The sequence below is a fragment of the Anolis sagrei genome, chromosome 5 (assembly GCF_037176765.1).
Source record: "Anolis sagrei isolate rAnoSag1 chromosome 5, rAnoSag1.mat, whole genome shotgun sequence".
Taxonomy (NCBI): domain Eukaryota; kingdom Metazoa; phylum Chordata; class Lepidosauria; order Squamata; family Dactyloidae; genus Anolis; species Anolis sagrei.
In genome coordinates, this window is record NC_090025.1 from 93,157,107 (window position 1) to 93,178,556 (window position 21,450).

The 21,450-nt window shown below is 40.9% G+C and overlaps 1 protein-coding gene across 6 annotated transcripts in view; it reads right to left on the minus strand.

Moving 5' to 3' along the window:
• FRMD4A (FERM domain containing 4A) overlaps positions 1-21,450 on the minus strand; it is a 511,564-nt gene that overhangs the window by 180,354 nt on the left and 309,760 nt on the right. For 5 of the 6 annotated variants that reach the window (XM_067468889.1, XM_067468890.1, XM_060778219.2 and 2 more), the window contains one exon: positions 13,006-13,071. The exons of the other annotated variant lie outside the window; for it this stretch is intronic. In XM_067468889.1, coding sequence (XP_067324990.1) covers positions 13,006-13,071 — 66 coding nt within the window. The remainder of the gene's footprint in view (positions 1-13,005; positions 13,072-21,450) is intronic. 6 annotated transcript variants of the gene reach the window in all.

Genomic DNA, 21,450 nt, shown 5'->3' on the forward strand with positions numbered 1-21,450 from the left:
AGGATGTTGACTACATCCTGAGGCTAGTGCAACCTAGCCAACATATTTTTTTCTCCTGTTTCCTACCATAACCTCACATAAAACCCTATGGTAGGAAACAGGAGAAAAAATGCAGTGTCCTCTGGTAAGGTTTGTAAAAACTTACTTTTATTGTTGCATGCAATGCATTGCTTGTAAGAAGCGTTGATAGACAAAAGGAAATGATCTAACTTTGGTACAAGAGCTTCTAACCTGTCTCCCATGTCTGTGTAAAGCATATTGGACAGAGAGAAGCCTTGAGATGGCAAAGTGCAATAAAGCACACAAACACTGGGAAGGAATAGAAAGTGACTTCTCCAGGCAAACAGCAAAAAAAAAAACCCACTTTGAGTTACATAGATTTAGGAAACAAGAGGTGAAAACAAGACAGCAGGCATGCACCACAGGGTTCCCTCTGTCCCTAATTGCTTTATAAACACATGTTGATGTTTCTTCACTTCTAACATTTATAGCTTCCCTTTTAAAAACAAACTCCTTTGTCTCAGAAGAATAAAACAGATTTGTCAGTTTTGCAAATATTCCCTTTGTGAGATGCCATCAAAATAGGTGGTGCTTTCTCATTGTTAAGGTGAGTACTTTCCTTTTAAACACTAAAGGATCTGGGACCAAAACATCTGAAGAAGATCTTCTGCTTATACGCTAAGATCTTTCGCCAAGCCCCATCGCAGAGATAGGGTGGAATATAAATAAAGTTTTATTATTATTGTTATTATTATTATTATTATTATTATTATTATTATTATTATTATTATTGTGAGAGGTGGCAATTGCCGCAGCCAACGCTAAAGAATAGGCTTGATACTGGCTTCCTACCTGTGCTCAGTCATGGCCACCGGGAGACTTACATGGCTTTCATTCTAGGTATCTCTTGGCCTGTTTCATTACCCTCATCTCCCCAATAAAGCAGGGGTTAGATAAGCTCTATCATGTGGGAGTGGTCAACATTCATGTCAATTGGTGACTTCACCTCCTCTTTTCAGAACAAAGCCAGAGCTTTCAATGTGAGCTTCACACATGTCAACAAGAAACTCCCCAATAATGTTCAAGAAATGTTTGGTTTCAATTTTTCTTTGGATGATGACCATTTTAATGGGTTCCACCTTACAGCAGTCAGAACTAGTCGAACCCGTATAAATCCCACTTATCATATTTGTTTAAAAGGTGAACCCTGAATTAGATCTGTAAGTTCTGTAAGGTGGCAACATAGCAAGAAAAAGGGGGAAATCAGTGGTAGATTGGGGATCTGACAGGATGCAGTGCAGTTTTTCATTAGCTCCAGCAGCCAGCGCCTTGCTTTTGGACCAAAGTTTTTGATTTGTTCCATCAGCCAGCACGTCAACGACTTAAATCTAGAAATAGTTTTCTTAGATCTACAGAGACACTCGCTGGAACACCTCAGCAAGCGAGAGTCCAAAAGTGGCAGGCTCAAACCCAGAACCTCAACCAATGGTTGATACCAAATGAGAGACTCCCCCCTGGGCACACAGAGGACTGGGCGACTTGGAAGGCGCTTAACAGACTGCGCTCTGGCACCACAAGATGTAGAGCCAACCTTCAGAAATGGGGCTACAAAGTGGAATCCTTGACATGCGAGTGTGGAGAAGAGCAAACCACTGACCACCTGCTGCAATGTAACCTGAGCCCTGCCACATGCACAATGGAGGACCTTCTTGCAGCAACACCAGAAGCACTCCAAGTGGCCAGATACTGGTCAAAGGACATTTAATCAACTACCAAACTCACAAATTTTGTATTTTGTCTGTTTGTTTGCTTTGTCTTGTTAGAAATGTAATATAATTGACTGGCTGCCCTGACACGATAAATAAATAAGATAAATAAAGTGGTAGATTCCTATCGGCTAGAACAGGGGTCCCCAAATTACGGCCCGGGGGCCGGATACGGCCCTACAAGGTCATTTACCCGGCCCATACTCAGGGTCAATCTAAGTCCGAAACAACTTGAAAGCACACAACAACAATCTTATCTCATCAGCCAAAAGCAGGCACACACTTCCCATTGAAATACTAATACGTTTATATTTGTTAAAACTGTTCTTTATTTTAATTATTGTATTGTTTTAAAGTGTTTTTTTTTTTTTTGCACAAATAAGGTATGTACAGTGTGCATAGGAATTCATTCGTGTTTTTTTTCAAATTATAAACTGTCCCTCCGACAGTTCGAGGGACTGTGACCTGGCCCTCTGTTTGAGACCCTCTGGGCTAAAACTTATGTTATCACCACCACAATGCCTTGACCAGTGAATTACTGCCTTTTTAATTGTTATGACTAATAAAGTCAATCATAGCATGTGAAATGAATATGGTCCCCCCCCCTTCTCTCTGTGTGTGTACTTGCTGGTATGTAAGCTAGTTACTGGAATCATGAGGGCAGGCTGTTATCATGTGCTGACAACTTGAAGCACTTGCACGTCTATTTCTACCTAGCATGTGAATTAGACCTTAAGCCAGTCCAAATGAAATAATTAAACCTATTAAACCATCACCACCTGGATGATGGTACTAAATTAAATTTGTCATTTCCACCCATTAAGAAATTAGTTTGTTGCAAACTTTGCGTGTGAAGCCTTTAAAATGCTTCCTAGCAGAAGGGTTTAAAAGCTTACACATTAAAGTAGCAATGCTGCTAACAAGAATTGACATCCATGGCAGAAACAAAGACAGCAGCATAAAATGCTGGCGACTGAACTTGCAGATATGCACAAAAAAGCGATTATAAATCTGACATGAAAAGAAATGAAACACCACTTATGCATAACCGTTAGACAAAGAGAAGGAGAAAGCTGGTCACCACACAACTCCTTCAAGTGCAAAGGGCTGATGGTAATGGCAAGCAGAAATAATAAAATAACTAAGGTAAAAAAGAGATAGAACTAGGAAAATTGTTTGAATAAATGAACCCTGTCTCTCATGCTAAAAAAAGAGGTTTACTGTCTGGAAAAGATTAATGATTTGCAGTCAAAATACAATGTTATGAACTAAATACTTGTCAAGTAGAAATGCAGAGTGGGAACACTGATAAAGGAAAAGCATGAGGAAAAACCCACAAAATTGCACTGGTTTGTGCATAAAGCAGATATTGACAAAATAGGGAAAGAGACACAGTATTTATTATTTAGTTATTTTATTATTAGTTATTTTATTATTATTTACAGTATTTATATCCCGCTCTTCTCACCCTGCAGGCGACTCAGGGCGGATTACAATGTACATATACATGGCAAACATTCAATGCCATAGACACACAACATATATAGACAGACACAGAGGCAATTTAACATTCCAACTTTTTCATGAGGGTATTGTGGCCACCAGGGGAGCTGTCGCTTCACCGTCCATTTGTGACACTGATGAAGTACTTCCTCATTCCCCGCACGCTTGCTGGAGATTTTTATGGCAATGTAGATTAGTTAAATTAGCCTCCCTGCGTAGGCGGTACCTAAATTTCCTACTTAACAGATGCAACTGTCTTTCGGGCTGCAAAGGTTGACAGCAAGCTACACAAATTGGTTGGACACTCACTCCGACCCAGGCTGGCTTCGAACTCATGACCTTTCGGTCAGTAGTGATCTTAATGCAGCTGACTCCCAGCCAGCTGCACCACAATCCCAAAAAATGTTTGTATTTACAGTAGAAGAGTACATACAAACATTTTTAGGTCTGTGAAGATCTGGTCAAGGTCCAACATACCTTGACCATGGGGCCCCTCTAGAGGTGCCCCCATTGTAGTCAGATCTTCATGTGAGTGGTTTAGAGGTGGCTTCATTGTATGTCTCTTTGTGATTGGTTTGGAGGTGGCTTCATTGTGTTCAGTTGACGCATCCCTACTCCTTGGAATTATCTAGGTCATCCAGCGCAACTCTATGATATGGTGTTCGGTCATATCAGCAGTTTTAGATAAACATAGCCTGGCTGGGAACATAACATGGGTTCAGGAGTCTTATTTTATTTGAAAAGGCACTGCTTGAAAGACATTTATTACACTATGCTAATTTAATGAATCTACATGAATGTTGAAATGTATTGATTTTTTTTAAAAAAATTAAAGGCAGTCACCTATTAAATGCACGCCACACTGCTACTCAAGTCAATATTTGATTTGCCTATCTATCATTTAAATCCCAAAGCTGTGTCTGCTCAGGTGCTCAGATATTCACTATAAGCTCTTTTGCATGTGTTATTTATGTCCACCATAATTATAATCTCATGATCTCAAAACAGGTAGGCTTTGTAATTCAGCCTCATCATGACCCACCAGAACACTGATCCTGGAAGACTATCCTACTCAGCCAACAAGGGATCGTTTAAGTAAGTAAGTAAGTAAGAATAATTCTGCATTCTTTGGCAGTGTCAAGTTCTCTTTCCAATTAAAAAAAATCACCTTGCTCTTCTGGGTCTATTTTTGCCCCAAAATAGATGTAGCAATTTGCATTCATACACCTCCTCAAAATTTGCCAGCTTCCCTTTTGGCTTGACTTTCAACCAAGAATGGTGAACAGAAAGGGGTTACCTCCAATGTGCTAAGTTGTTTTGCTGTGGATTGTAGAGGCCCAAAACCTCCATATAGTTGTCTGCCTTGGGTTAGGTCAGTGGTTCTCAACCTGTGGGTCCCCAGATGCTTTGGCCTACAATTCCCAGAAATCCTACAGCTAGTAAACTGGCTGAGATTTCTGGGAGTTGTAGGCCAAAACACCTGGGGACCCATAGGTTGAGAACCACTGGGTTAGGTCATCTTCTCTTTATCTATGTTCTCCCGGCAAGGGAAGACATTTATTTTTAACCAAGCATGTCATTGCTATTTTTAGTTTCTCTGTGTTTTTGTTTTGCTGGTGCTTTTAATCTGCCATAAATGTAGTTTGATGTGCTGATTATTGTTTTTATACTTTTGCTTTGACTCTTTTTTGTTTTTTGTTTTGTTTGGAAAACTAGGCTACAGATTTCTGAAAGCCAGAAGACTGACAGGCAAATTCCAGCTCTGTAAATCATAAGGCATTGATCTAGTTATCCTTATGAAGTATGGTGGCTTCACAATAGGACTCAGGTTCAAACTATAGGTTGAGTTACATCATACCTGTTTTAGTATTTCAGATTTTGTTGCTTAAACAATATGAAAGGAAGGGTCAGCTGATCACCGTCAGGGTAATAGTGATAGGGAAAGAAGGTAACGGGACTAAATATTTTTCAAATGAAGCAGACCCACTGGATCTATTGGACTATGTAAATATGTATTCGTGCATTTCTTTATTTATAGTATTTTAGCCATAAGAGCTCCCAGAAGGGCTTACGAGTCATTAATTTGACAGCTCCCTGCTTTCAGGCTTACAATCTAAAGTCAGGGCACACATCAACACAAAAGTAGGGGGCAGTTGTGCAGGGATTAAGTCCAGCAGATGCTGGCTGCTCCTCTTTTCCTTAGAGGGCAGAGCAATGGTGATTGGAATAAGGAGGGAGAGCCACTGGAAGCTGCCTTGCTATGGAAAATAGAAATGCAAAACAGAGGGATGATCCTATTCCTTAGCATTGTAATTCCAGTTTTCTTTGAGGTCTGACATCTGCTATTAGTAAACATCAGATTCATTCTATAATGTCCAATCTGAGCACCTAGGAATGCTACATAAGTGTGAAATACAGATGAAAGGCAAAAATGAAATTATTTTAAAATAATGACAAAATGCATGTTCAAGTCTAAGGATACTCAAATAATGACAATACTGGATTGATAAGAATCTTCAAAGTTTGGGATTTATTCTGCAGAAAATCCACACAAAGGGGTTTGCGTATGTATGTGGATGCGTGAGCAGAAAGCAGTATTTTCTGTATATTTTCTGCAAGAAAAGGCTGTTTACTGCACATGAATACGTATCAAATTGCAAATTAAGTGGAGGGTAGCAGATATCCCAGAAGAGAGCATTAGAAAGCAAAATGGCAGTGACAGATTGGAGCGCTACACCCAAACTAACGGAATGAATATGCCTTGGGATAAATGTATTACAACTAGGCAGGAAAAGTGAAATATAGGATGGGTGACACTGGCTTGTAAAATATTTAGAAGACCACAAGCTACACATGAGTGTCATATGGGGGCAAAAATATGCAATGTACATTGAGACAGCACTAATAGTCTCCAGATCTAGGGAAGTCATAATCCACTCTATTCTGTGTTGGTTAGACTTCACCTGGAATTCTATATCCAATTCTGGGCACTTATATTCAAGAAGGATATTGATAAGATGGAATGTGTACCTGACGAAGAACTTCCTGACTATGTATTGTCGAAGGCTTTCATGGCCGGGATCACTGGGTTGTTGTAGGTTGTTGTAGGTTTTCAGACCTCACTACCTCTGAGGATGCTTGCCATAGATGCAGGTGAAACGTCAGGAGAAAAATTGCCTCCAGAACATGGCCATATAGCCCGGAAAAACCTACAACAACCCAACTTCCTGACTGTGAGAGGCGTTCAGCAGTGGAACACTCTGCCCCGGAGTGTGGTGGAGGCTCCTTCTTTGGAAGCTTTTAAACAGAGGCTGGATGGCCATCTGTCAGGGGTGATTTGAATGCAATATTCCTGCTTCTTGGCAGGGGGTTGGACTGGATGGCCCATGAGGTCTCTTCCAACTCTTTGATTCTATGATTCTATAAAGGTGACCAAAATAGTTAAAGTTCTGGAAACCAAACTTTTTGAGGAACACCTGAGGGAGCTTGGTATGTTTAATTTGGAGAACAGAGGACAGAAAGATGGCAAGAAAGTCATATTTAAATATCTGTAGAGATATTATATAGAAGATGGAACAAACTTTTTTTTTGCTTTTCAGAAATTAGAACACAAATCAATGGAATTAAATTACCAAAGAAGGAAAAGGAGGAGTAGAGGGGAGAAGGAAGGGAGATACCGCCTAAACATTCAAAAGTATTTCTATACTGCACACATTGTTTGATAGTGGAATGGACTGGCAGTGGAGGTCTTTAAAAGGAGGTTGAATGGATAGCTTAGGGAACATACAACTTCTCTGTTGCGCCAGCTCCATTGGCTGCCAGTCTGCTACTGGGCACAATTCAAAGTGCTGGCTTTGGCCTATAAAGCACTAAATGGTTCTGGCCCAACTTACCTGTCCCCTTATAAACCATCTAGGACCTTAAGATCGTCTGGGGAGGCCCAGCTCTCGATCCTGCCTTCGTAACAAGTACGTCTGGTGAGGACGAGAGACAGGGCCTTCTCAGTGTGGCTCCTCAGCTATGGAACGCCCCCCCCCCCAGGTATATCCCTAGGTATAACCCTTTTAACATTTTGGAAAAAAGTCAAGATGTGGCCATTTGAGCAAGCATTTGCAAGTGCAGAGTAATTGACATAGGAAAATGAAACGACTAGACAATGGACTGGACAATGTTTAAACAAGAAGACACTAATGATTTTTGTTTTATTGATTTGTTGTGGTTTTATATTATATATTAATGTTTTTAATTGTATTTATGATATTGTTGCCTGTAAACCGCCTTGAGTCACCTGCGGGCTGAGAAAGGCGGTATAAAAAAGCAGTAAATAAATAAATAGCTCTCAGAAGTTCTGTAAATGTGTATTTCTACATTGCAGGGGTTGGACTACATGGCCTTTGCAGCTCCTTCCACCTATCAGATTCCACAAAAACATTTTTTCTACACAGAAAATAACATTTCAGTGTTGTTGCCAAATAGGTCCTATATGGTGAATAGCCTTTGAAAACTGGGGTTTCCCCAGACTTTCTCATAATGGGAAGAAAATTGCTACAGGCTGTCCTCGAATTACAAACATTCAACTTACAAACGACTCATAATTAAGAATAGGGAATGGGAAGTGAGAAAAATCTACCCCAGGATGATAAATTCACTTCTGAAAGAGTTATTATGGGGGAAAAGGTGTCTCAACTGAAGCTTTATCCCCAATCCTTTGTTTTCATATAACATGCCAAATTTCTCAAATTCCATTGCTCATAGGGACAGAAAGTGCAGTGAAATCTTCTGAACAGGGGCACAGACAGCAAAACAAACACCACAGGGGCACTCACCCTTTCTTTTGATATCCAAAACTATCTCTCTCTCTCTCTCTCTCTCTCTCTCTCTCTCTGTATTTATGTATGGCTGGAGTTACACTTAAAATGTACCTATTCTGACTTACAAACAAATTCAACCTATAGAACTTATCTTGTTCACAACTTGAGGATCGCCTGTAGTTATCTGCACATGCACCCACAGCACAAATCCAACACACTCATGGAGGAAAACAGTCCTCTAGCAGATTTCCATTGTTTTCCCCTTCTGGGCAAGCAGGAATGCATTTGGTCTTGTGGCACATGCCACTTGGGTCAATACTTGGCAACTAGGGACTGTGTGAGATTCTCCCCTTGCCCACAGTCCCAAATGAAGAGTCCATGAGCACAACATGAATTGCACTAGTAGAATTGTAGTACTGGATGCCAGCCAATATACAATAAAAGACTAATAAATACATCAGAACAGTTTTTCTCTTTGTGATCTTTCAAATTTGCACAATTAGCATGAACAAATTCCAGTCTGTGGCTTGGTGACACTACAACGTTTGCTTTTTCTAGAAGGAAGAATTAATTCATTATTTGGATTGTATTAATTTGAAAGGATAATTATCACATTTCTTTGTTCTTTGTACTCCCAGATCTATGAATACAGTTCAGTTTTCTGAAACATTCTTGCACATCTGTTTCTAAATGTACTGATGTAGATTATTTCTCCTCTTAAACTCTTACGAAAACTTTTAAACAGTGCTTCAGAAAGACTACTCCGACCTTTATATAGGGCAGTGGTTCTCAACCTGGGGTCCCCAGATGTTTTTGGCCTTCAACTCCCAGAAATCCTAACAGCTGGTAAACTGGCCGGGATTTCTGGGAGTTGTAGGCCAAAAACATCTGGGGACTCAAGGTTGAGAACCACTGATATAAGGCCAACTAAGATGAAGCTGTATGTGAGGAGCCTCCAGATGTGGACTGGAGTATAACTCCCATCAATCCTCACCCTTGGATATTGTTGTGGCTCAGTTTGAGCCTGAGCTTTCTGAGCCTGAGTTTCCTCAGAATGAGGAGGATGATGGGTTACAGATTTCTGAACATGTCCCTGTTGTTGAGGCAGACAGTGTTGATTCTGAAGAAGAGATGGCATTTCTGTTTCCCAGAGAAAAGAATATTGTTTTAGATGAAGGTCATGATTTAAGTGAAACTTCACAGCTGCAGGTGGAGGAGTTGGCTGCTCCATCTGGGAGCTCAGTGCCTCTCGGTTCCCAGGGTGACCAGTCCCAGGATAATGAGTTATCCGGTTTTGAAGGGAATTTGATTACGGAAAACCGTTTGCAATTAAGGGTACACCGAAGTGCTCAGTTTGCCAACAAATGGGAAGTTCGAGGTCAACATAATGCTTTCATGCTAGGGAAACATATTTAACAATCTGATTGAAGTCAATCCTTTGTCAGTGCAACGTTGCTTACACCCTGTTAACTTCTCTGGAATTGCCTCGGCTTTTGGGGAAAGCTCTTGGCTCTTTGTTACTTTGGTTTTGATCTTGGTTTTTGGAGACTTTGTCATGCTATCATGGATTCTTGCTTAACCAATGCTAATGGATAACGCTTCATGTTATTTGCCTTTGGACCATTGAATCTTTGCCTGTGCATTTAAGACTCTGTTTTGGCTTTTGAACTTTTGCAACTTTATTTCTATGTATTTCTGGTATTGCCACAAGAATACTGGTATTTTGTGATTTTGCTTTTTCTTCAATAAATTACAAAACCTACAGCCTTGGTGTGTGGTGGTGTCTTGAGCAAGGTGAATCTATCCTGAGCTGTGACAGATATGTTATCCAGGACTGATAGGTATTGTAATCCAACATTATCTGGAGGGCCACATGTAGTGAGGAGTGAGGAGATGCATGTTCCATGCCCAGAACTACCCTGCAATGTGTATGGTTGCCCTGCATGAACATCAAACTACACAGAACCCACATAGAAATAGTCTGTGGTCCTGCTTCTATCTGCAGCCATACATAAATGTAACACCGATTGTACGGATTTTCAGAGAAGCATATGGATCAAGGGGAAAGCCCATGTAATTATATTCCTATTGCTGTGCTCAGCTGAATTAGCCTCTCCTTGAAACCAGCTATTAAATATTATATTGGCATAAAAACTGCCTTTAATATGAATACATCTCTTAATGTTTTCTTTCTCTTCAAATTATTTTCTACAGACCCTTTTAGTACAAAATAACCTTGTCGAGCCATCTGTACAACATAAAGCAATCCTGAAATGCATTTCCTGTGATTCAAATAATTTTCAAAAAGCTCCCATTCATCTCCTTCCTTTTTTGCTAGAATGAGACTAACATTCAACCCCGCTTACCCCAAGAATGCAGGCTGCCCGGATGGGTAATTAAAGCACTGTGTGTTTCATTTCCTGTTTCTAACTGCACTGAGTCCCCCCCTTACTTTTTAAAGGCATATTCTAACCCTTTTGGTTAACCCTTTGGAGACTTAATAGGAGCTAGTTTTGCCCAGCAAGGATGAGAATCTTAGCTCAACAGTCAGTCTCAGGTGACTGTGAAAATTAACTATCAATATTCTGGCTGCATGCAGCAATATTATTCACCAACTATAAGGGTTGTTTTAATGCATAAAATTGTAAATATAAAGCTTTTAAACATTTTGGAAGCGCTTTGGAAAGAAACGACATTATTTCCTCCTAGGCAATTTTGCTAGATACAAATCTGCATACAGAGCAAGAGCTAGGACTGAGGCAGGAAAAGAGAAGGGACACTATTGTGGCTGTCCCACAGCTGCTTGAGGGAGATAGACACACCTTGATTCCCTACTACTTCCTATTGTGATGGCCTTTTCAGTTTGCCTGTCAAAAGTTGGACTGTTGGAGTTCAGAGACAGACAGATCTGCTCTTCCAGGGCTAAATCCAGTGTAACTCCAACAGGAATAGACTCACTTTATTTATTTCGTATCAAAAGCATTGTATAAATTAGTATAAAACCGATAAAATTAGAAGAAACACAGGGGGATAAATATCTTTTGACCAAAAACGGGCAAGAGCAATGGCATTGTATTGTCGAAGGCTTTCATGGCTGGAATCACTAGGTTCTTGTGGGTTTTTTCGGGCTATAGAGCCATGTTCTAGAGGCATTTCTCCTGACGTTTCGCCTGCATCTATGGCAAGCATCCTCAGAGGTAGAGGTCTGTCTCTACCTCTGAGGATGCTTGCCATAGATGCAGGCGAAACGTCAGGAGAAATGCCTCTAGAACATGGCTCTATAGCCCGAAAAAACCCACAAGAACCTAGCAATGGCATTGTCTGTAGCCTCCAACAATTCTTCCTCTGTACATGAGGCAGGGCACAGTGGGCAAGCATACAGATGCGGAATTGTCTCTCCTACTCCTCAGTAACACAAGGTGTGGGATTCTTTTAGGTACTGCCATTTTGCCAGGTTTTCTTTTGATCTGCCCAAAGTTTCCCATTCTTGGTTTTCCTCTGGAGGAAGACCCTCGTGGGAGGGCATCCAGTTGGGATTTTCCTGGTTTAGCTGCCCAGAGGGATATCCTTGCTGTTGCTGGAGAAACACCAAGAGGAATGGTAGTTCTCATAAAGCTTTCCCTTTGAGTCTACTGGGAGGAGGCTAGTAGCCATGTAGTGGGTGGCTTTCACAGTGTTCAATCTTATTTCTCTGACATTTAGCAGCAACTTCCCATCACACATCGGGGGGGGGGGGGGATGCCAGTTAGCTTGTAGAGTTTATCAACAGGCGTAGGTTTAAGACATCCTGTGATTATTCTGCATGTTTCATTCAATGCTATGTTCACCTGCTTTGCATGGGAAGACCTATGCCAAACAGGGCAGGCATACACGGCAGTTGAGTAAGACAAGGCTAGGGTTGATGTTCTTACTAATTTTGGGTCTGCACCCCATGTGCTGCCAGTAAGTTATTGTGTGCAGCTACTTTGTGCTTGGTGTTTCCAATATACTAGTGTTCGATCTAAGGTGACACCGAGATATTTAGGATGGAAACAATGTTCAAGCTCACTGAATAAATATGACTTGTTGAGTAAATGCTTAATGCAAACTCACGCACTAAGCACAATAATTTCGATGGATGTGTACTAATTGGAATTGGGTTGTCTCCTTGAATTTAGTTTCCTGTCTCTTTTAATTGCTCTTTTAGTTTTTTTTAAAAAGTATATATTGAATATTCTTTTTATGTTTTGTGTTAGAATCCACCTTGAGTATTAAAAATTTCCCATAAAGGCAAGTTATAAGTGTCTTTAACTACAATCACTCAATAGGCTTGAAACTCACATCATTGTCATAAAGCCTTACTCCTCAACGCCTGTGTGATAAATTCAATCTGACATGCAGCCTACATATATGTAGGTCATTTCTCCCACCCCAGAGAAGCCCCTTCATCTCAGAAATGGTACATGGCAGCTACTTAACACGGAAGCTTTAGGACAGCGAAGCTTTGGCATTGCAGGCAGATGGGGTGGGCCAAAGAAAGGACAGAGGCATCAAACAGTAGCTGAAAACAAACTAGGGCAGGGGGAATGACTCCTTCTCCCTGACTTGCAAAAGAAAGGTGGGAGATTGATTCTTAATTCTAGCTCTTCATCAGACAGAGGTACTCCGCAATGGCAATCAAATACCCAAGCCACGGAGACAGCTGGGTGGGGAATGCAAAGACACTCATTTCCTGCAGGATCCTGGAATTTCCTTTTGAGGCCTCCTGCCTACACACTGATCCAACCTGATCCTACTTAGCTTGTCAAACGAGAGAGGATCAAAACCCACAAGGAAACCAGCTAATGGAGATTTCATTAATTAAATTAAAACCCTCTTTAGTTGCACAGAATACAAACATTTAGTGCCACAGCATGCCCTCAGAACAGACAGATGCAATTTGTTACCTGCACAAGGAGTTCCAGCTTCCTGTCATCAAGGAGGTGCACTTGACACCGGCGGCCCTCTGTCATCTGGAAAAACAATAAGAAGACTGGTTAATTCACAGGCCCAACTAATATTACAAGATGCTACTAGCCGAATGAATTTTTTGCTGCTCCACAAAATGTCACAGTTGATTCCCCACTCACTATCTAGCATTCCTCACCATAAGTCAGCATAAGGAAGGAGAAAAATAAATACACAAATCCTCTAGCTCAGTATTTCTCAACCTAGGAGTCGGGACCCCTGAGGAGGTCACGAGGGAGTGTCAAAGGAGTCACCAAAGACCATCATAAACACAGTATTTTCTGTTGGACATGGAGGTTCTGTGTGGGAAGTTTGGTCCAATTCTATCCTTGGTGGGGTTCAGAATGCTCTTTGATTGTAAGTGAAATATAAATCCTGGCAACTACAACTCCCAAATGTCAAGCTCTATTTTCCCCAAACCCTATCATAGTTCACATTTGGGCACATTCAGTATTCATGTCAAGTCTGGTCCAGTTCCATCATTGTTTGAGTCCACAATGCTCTCTGGATATAGGTGAACTACAACTCCAAAACTCAAGGTCCATGCCCACTAAACCCTTCCAGTATTTTCTTTTGGTCATGGGAGTTCTGTGTGTCAAGACTGGCTCAATTTCATCATTTGTGGAGTTCAGAATGCTCTTTGATTGTAGTTTAACTATAAATCCCAGCAACTACAACCCCCAAATGACAAAATCAATCCTCCCCCAACCCCATCAGTATTCAAATTTGGGCGTATCAGGTATTTGTGCCAAACTTGGTCCAGTGAATTAAAATACATCCTGCATATCAAATATTTGCATTACGATTTATAACAAGAGCAAAATGACTGTTCTAAAGTAGCAACGAAAATAATCTTATGGTTTATGAAGAACTGGATTCAAGTGTTGTGGCATTAGGAAGGTTGAGAACCACTGAGGTTATATATGGCTTCCCAGGGAAAAGCTACTTTGATTATTACAATCTTAGAATCCCGCAGTGTAAACCAAAAATGTAATGTTGTAAAGCTTTGATAAAACTTTATTAAATGTTCTTAACCTGTGGTCAACAGATGGGCTTTAGGTCTTCATGAACAGAGCACACAAATCATTTCCTTGCTCCTATCATTTACCTTCTGTTACTGTGACTGCTGTGTGCATTGTCTGGACAATGGGTGCAAAGTTTTCAGTCGATTCTGAAAGGGCTTACAACCAAAAACACTTAAGAATCACTGTCCTTTGTGGCTTATTTGAGGCAATGGGAAGAATGCTGATCAAACCTTAGTTTGAGAGTGTTAGGGTGGTGACAGTAAATAGTTATACAGCAGGGAGGCAAGGGATCTGTGGTTGACATTGTTGAGTATCTGCCCACATCCAGGACTGACTACCAACCACAAAACTATCTGGGCCTATTACTGCCATGCCTCTTTGTATATGTGACTGTCATATACTGTCTATCCCCATAGATCAGAAGAAAATGAGCAATGGATGAGATAGAGGGGAAGAAGCAAAAACTAGAACATGGCTATACAGCCTAAAAAACCTACAACAACCTAGAAGAAGCAAAAGCCAAAATTTTCTCCTTACTCTTCTGTTTTACCTTTATGGTCACAGGAAAGACACGAGCAACAGGGAAACAATGAGTAATGGTGATAAGGATGAGATGGACACAATGCTTAAGCTTTCACCACAATTAAAGCTGCTATTATGGTCTGGAATTTAAAGAGTGCCAATGTATGTGTGTTTGTGCACATGTTTAAGTGGCAAAAATGCTTGAAAACATTATTTTTTAAAGACTAATATGCCTACAATCCTCAAGTATGATCAAATGATCAAAATGTGGCCAAGGATCACATTCAACAATGAATAAATACAAGCACAACATCCAAAGAACATATTAGCAATACTACATATGTATCAGCCAAAGTAATTTGGCACTGTTTCTTAAATGATTCCTGTAGAGGTTAAATTTTTGCAACCCAACAAACCTAGCATTTTTATATCCTAGCCTTTCTTCAAGGAACTCAAGTTAAAATCAAATCATTTGGTATGTTTGAAAATGAGTTATTTAAATAGCTATATATTCACATTAGGATTTTCAAGCAACTATGGTTTTAGGGTTCCTTGGTGGTGCAGCAGGTTAAACCGCTGAGCTGCTGAACTTGCTAACTGAAAGGTTGGCGGTTTGAAACCAGGGAGCAGCCCAATTTCTGCCAACCTAGCAGTTTGAAAACATGCAAATGTGAGATCAATAGGTACTGCTTCTGTGGGAAGGTTACAGAGCTCCATGCAGTCATTTATTTATTTATTTATTTATTTATTTCTAGTATTTCTATCCAGTCTCTTCTCTACCCCGAAAGGGGACTCAGGATGGCTTACATATAGTAGCGATACAACACCGCTACCCAACAATTACAATAATAAAATCCCAATTAAATTCAACAATAATAATTACAACAGTAATACATAAAACCATAAAACAATATCACAGTCTTCAGCTGTAACGTAATTCCAGTCCATGTCTAGCTACAGTGCTCCTTATGCCAATTGTCTGAAAGCCTGGTCTCAAAACCATGATTTGAATTTATTTTCTAAAGGCCAAGACGGATGGGGTTGATCTTATCTCATAAGGGAGTGTGTTCCATAGGCGGGGGGCCACAGCCAAGAAGGCCCTGTCCCTCGTCCCCGGCAGACGCATTTGCGATGTTGATGGAAGCGGGAGCAGGGCCTCCCCGCATGATCTTAAATTATGAGGTGGGACGTAGAGGCGGATGTGTTCGGATAAGTAAGCTGGGCCAGAACCTTGGGGGTGTCTATGGACAACACCGGCTCTTCAGCTTAGTAATGGAGATGAGCACCACCGCCTAGAGTAGGACATGACTGGACTTAATGTCTTTACCTTTACCTTTAATGCACGGTTTTAGATGATTTCAACATTTCCAAGTTACAGATTTTACACTATGAAAAAAACATGAAGCAGAACTGTGATTTGAACTCATAGACACAAATGTAGCTCTTTTATCTATTGAGTGGAACAAGCTCTCCAGAAAGTGATATATTAGACTTGGTTAGGTACAAAATAGTTCAAGGTAAATAGTTCAAGCTAAAGTGGTCTGATAATTGCTATGGAGTGAGGGTCATATAATCTAGAAATAGCAGGAAGGTCTATAATAGGTTTATTATTATTGGCTCTCGGGTATATTTTGTAGGACCAATAGATCACATTGAGAGCTATGCTATATTTTATTTATTAATTATTTATTTACTATATTTATGTACTGCCCCTCTCAGCCCAGAGGTGACTCGGAGCCACAATTCGATGCCTCAACAATTATAACAAGTAAAAACAATCAAGAAATTCTGTTAAAAACAATAGCATATGATATAAAAACCATACAAAGCCTTAAAACATATATTGGCTCCTTATGTATAATGCTATATTGGCTCCTTCTAATAGTGGCATGCACAGCTTCAGATCACAAGAGTTTAAATGTCCCTGAAACATTCTAGCCAGAATACTCCATCAAAAATTCTAAACCAAAATTGCCTATTATGTCTTAGGTTGAGTAGTTTAAATGTTTCTACACAAAGCATCCTATTCGTACCATAAGATAGCACAAATCAGAGACTCTTTATGTGACATTGCCGACAATCCATGATGTGCCTTTGGGTAAGATGACATCAGTTTTCACCCTTCCTCTATTTCCCTGAATGTTTTATTTTAATACTGTAACAATGTGGAGTTTCTAAGTGCCGCCATACCTTCTATTTCAAAGCAGACAACTTGCAGTTGCATTATCTGACACAACTGCAAAGCTCAGAAAAAGGCAGGTTACACAACAAGCGCACCACATCAAATCCTTAAGTTCCTGGTTTGCTTGTGAACTCCTGAAAGAGTGTCAGCACTTTCTTGCTCTGTTCCACTGACAACAAAACCCAACTGTTGTGCCCATGTCAGCGTATTCCACTCCACAAAACAAAAGCAAAAGTGACCTGCTTTCTTTCTTATCACACAGAGGTTTCTGTAAGCTGACACTTTCATGAACTTGCCAAGGTACATTAATGATTCTGTTGCGCTGGTGTCCTCAGGATGTCTCAAAGTATTAACTCCATCAAAACCAAAATACTGTGCAAGGAACATGTTTATTATGACAATAGACAGATGTTTTCCCCAATCAGGCATACAAGTATCTTGGATCTCAATCATCCACACTGTATGGGGATTATGGAGATTGTGGCACATCACATAGGAGAATGACAGGTTGGTGTAGGTGCTACACAGTTTACTGAAAGGATGAACTGCTTTGGCTATGAAGGTCCTTTAGTATACAAAGTACCGGGGTACTAGATGACTTTTTAGGCATGTAAAACCTTATAAAATTTTGGGGGTCATGTAGTACCCCGGGTATAAAATTAAAATAATAACATAGACATAGAGGGCACAACAAATACATGACGAATAATAATAATAATAATAATAATAATACATAAACAAGACGAACTCCAACTTCTAGCACAACACCACAAATATGATATCATAGGGATCACTGAAACCTGGTGGGATGACTCCTATCGCTGGAATGTAGATATCGAGGGGTATAACCTCTTTCACAGAAACCGAACAAAGGGGAGAGGAGGCGGAGTAGCCTTATATGTCAAAAACTCTTATGCTGCAGAAGAAATTCAAGACAGCAATCTGGGAAACCAGCTTGAAATCATCTGGATAAGAATCAAGGGAACTGGGACTCAAAAAGATGTCGTTGTAGGCGTCTACTACAGACCCCCAAGCCAGGAGGAAGATCTTGATGAAGTCTTCTGCCAACAGTTGACCAAACAGGCACAGAAAAGAGATGTAGTAGTCATGGGCGATTTCAACTATCCCGATATTTGCTGGAAAACAAACTCGGCCAAGAGTACAAGGTCCAACAAATTCCTCGCTTGCCTTGCAGACAATTTCATGGTCCAGAAGGTAGAAGAGGCAACAAGGGGATTGGCTACTCTTGATCTCATCCTAACAAATGCGGAGGACCTGATCGATGCAGTCGAAGTGGTAGGATCCTTAGGGGCAAGTGACCATGTGCTCCTGCAATTTGAGGTACAAAGGAAGGCCGAAACTAAGACAAGTCAAACCCGCATTTTGGACTTTAGGAGAGCTGATTTCCAAAAAATGAAGGAAACGCTGAGCAGCATTCCGTGGACACAGATACTAAAAGACAAGGGAGCTACGGATGGATGGGAACTTCTCAAGAGTGAAATACTCAAGGCACAATTGCAAACCGTGCCAACAAAGAGAAAAAATAGGACAAGTGCAAAGAAGCCAGAATGGATGTCCAAAGAACTTCTAACTGTGCTAAGACACAAAAGAGACATGCACAAGAAGTGGAAAAAGGGAGAAATCACCAAAGAAGAATTCAAACAAATAGCCAAGACCTGTAGGGAAAAGGTCCGCAAGGCTAAAGCACAAAACGAGCTCAGACTTGCCAGGGACATTAAAAACAATAAAAAGGGCTTCTATTCTTATGTCAGTAGAAAAAGGAAAAACAAGGAGGCGATAGGACCTCTTCGAGGAGAAGATGGGGCAATGCTGACAGGGGATAGGGAAAAGGCAGAACTACTTAATGCCTTCTTTGCCTCGGTCTTCTCACAAAAAGAGAGTCTTCAACCTCAGCAAGATGGAGTGGATGAGGGATTGGAGGACATCCAACCCCAAATTGGGAAAGAAGTCGTCCAGGAATACCTGGCCGCTCTTAATGAGTTCAAGTCCCCAGGGCCAGATCAACTACACCCAAGAGTACTGAAGGAACTAGCGGAAGTCATTTCGGAACCATTGGCAACCATCTTTGAGAGTTCTTGGAGAACGGGAGAAGTTCCAGCAGATTGGAGGAGGGCCAATGTGGTCCCAATCTTCAAGAAGGGAAAAAAGGACGACCCAAACAACTACCGTCCGGTCAGCCTCACGTCGATACCGAGCAAGATTCTGGAAAAGATTGTTAAGGAAGCGGTCTGCAAACACTTAGAAACAAATGCAGTTATCGCTGATAGTCAACATGGATTTATCAAAAACAAGTCATGCCAGACTAATCTGATCTCTTTCTTCGATAGAGCTACAAGCTGGGTAGATGCTGGGAATGCCGTGGATGTAGCGTACCTGGATTTCAGTAAGGCCTTTGACAAGGTCCCCCATGACCTTCTGGCAAGGAAACTAGTCCAATGTGGGCTAGGCAAAACTACGGTGAGGTGGATCTGTAATTGGTTAAGTGGACGAACACAGAGAGTGCTCACTAATGCTTCCTCTTCATCTTGGAAAGAAGTGAAGAGCGGAGTGCCGCAGGGTTCCGTCCTGGGCCCGGTATTGTTCAACATCTTTATTAATGACTTAGATGAAGGGCTAGAAGGCATGATCATCAAGTTTGCAGACGACACCAAATTGGGAGGGATAGCCAATAGTCCAGAGGACAGGAGCAGGATTCAAAACGATCTTGACAGATTAGAGAGATGGGCCAAAACTAACAAAATGAAGTTCAACAGTGACAAATGCAAGATACTCCACTTTGGCAGAAATAATGAAATGCAAAGATACAGAATGGGGGACAATGCCTGGCTCGAGAGCAGTACGTGTGAAAAAGATCTTGGAGTCCTCGTGGACAACAAGTTAAACATGAGCCAACAATGTGATGTGGCGGCAAAAAAAGCCAATGGGATTTTGGCCTGCATCAATAGGAGCATAGTGTCTAGATCTAAGGAAGTAATGCTACCCCTCTATTCTGCTTTGGTTAGACCACATCTGGAATATTGTGTCCAATTCTGGGCACCACAATTCAAGAGAGATATTGAAAAGCTGGAATGTGTCCAGAGGAGGGCGACTAAAATGATCAAGGGTCTGGAGAACAAGCCCTATGAGGAGCGGCTTAGGGAACTGGGCATGTTTAGCCTGAAGAAGAGAAGGCTGAGAGGAGATATGATAGCCATGTATAAATATGTGAGAGGAAGCCACAGGGAGGAGGGAGCAAGCTTGTTTTCTTCTTCCTTGGAGACTAGGACGCGGAACAATGGCTTCAAACTACAAGAGAGGAGATTCAATCTGAACATTAGGAAGAACTTCCTGACTGTGAGAGCCGTTCAGCAGTGGAACTCTCTGCCCCAGAGTGTGGTGGAGGCTCCTTCTTTGGAGGCTTTTAAGCAGAGGCTGGATGGCCATTTGTCAGGGGTGATTTGAATGCAATATTCCTGCTTCTTGGCAGGGGGTTGGACTGGATGGCCCATGAGGTCTCTTCCAACTCTTTGATTCTATGATTCTATGATTCTATTCTATGATTCTTTACTTATTAATTTCAGGCAAAAATATTATATGTGAAGTGCACATTTTTAAAAAACAGAGTGAATATTTTGAAGTTTACGCCCATATTATACAACTCCTTAGTTGTAAGCTTCCATGGTAGGAATGAGGGATTTGAAATCCTCAAAAACTTGTTGCCTTGCAATTCCCATCAGTTCTGGCCAATTCTAAGGAATGATGGGAGTTGCCATCCATTCTGTATTCCTGTTCTAAGGGCATTGACAAAGAAATATTAGGTATACATTCACCAATAGTGGGCAATTTCTCCTTCTACATCTGACTTTATAGGCTGGAGGCACCTTATCTCTGTGATCTCTGGTCTCTATGACTAATGACATATATGCAGCATTCATTCAGAAAGGAAATTCCTCTTAAAGGAAGTTACTTGGCAACTCCCAGTTCTTGGCCTCTTTAAGAAAGGATTTTCTAGTTACCTTTGACATCAACGTAAAGCTTTAAATCTCATTTGCAGATTGCTGGCCCAAATATTTACACAGTGAATTTCTCTGTTGTGGATCTGACAGAGAAGCGGGCAATTGTTTTGTACCGTTCCACAAACCATTTTGGCAGCTTAGTATCTGACCCATTCATCTTGCCTGAAACTCCAAACATGAGCAAGACAGATCCAATACTTGCCACTAGTGCACTCTGAGAAATTGTCAGTCTGTGCTTAATTCCATTTTTAATAGTCACTGAAGGATCACTAGGACAATATGAACTAGGGAGGCTTTTGGATGTGGAACACCCAAGGGAGAGCCCTTTTTCTTTCTGTGTACATGAGTGCCTTTAAAAGCACCAGCAGTAGCTCCAAATACACTGGCTGAAATCATCATCTTCATTCAACATCTCAAACACAAAAAAGGAAAATGTTGTTTTATTATGGCAGACCTATATTCACACATGTTTTGCTAGTCTTGTTTTTTTAAAAAAGGCTTAAAAAGATGTCTCCTTCATGCCAAAGAAGAAAAAGAAGAAGAAAATTGGTGCACAGCCACCTATTTATTGAATCAATAACAAAGGGTGTGGGGAGGGTTTCTGGTAAGCCTTTGTAAAAAGTATTCTCTTTCTAGGAA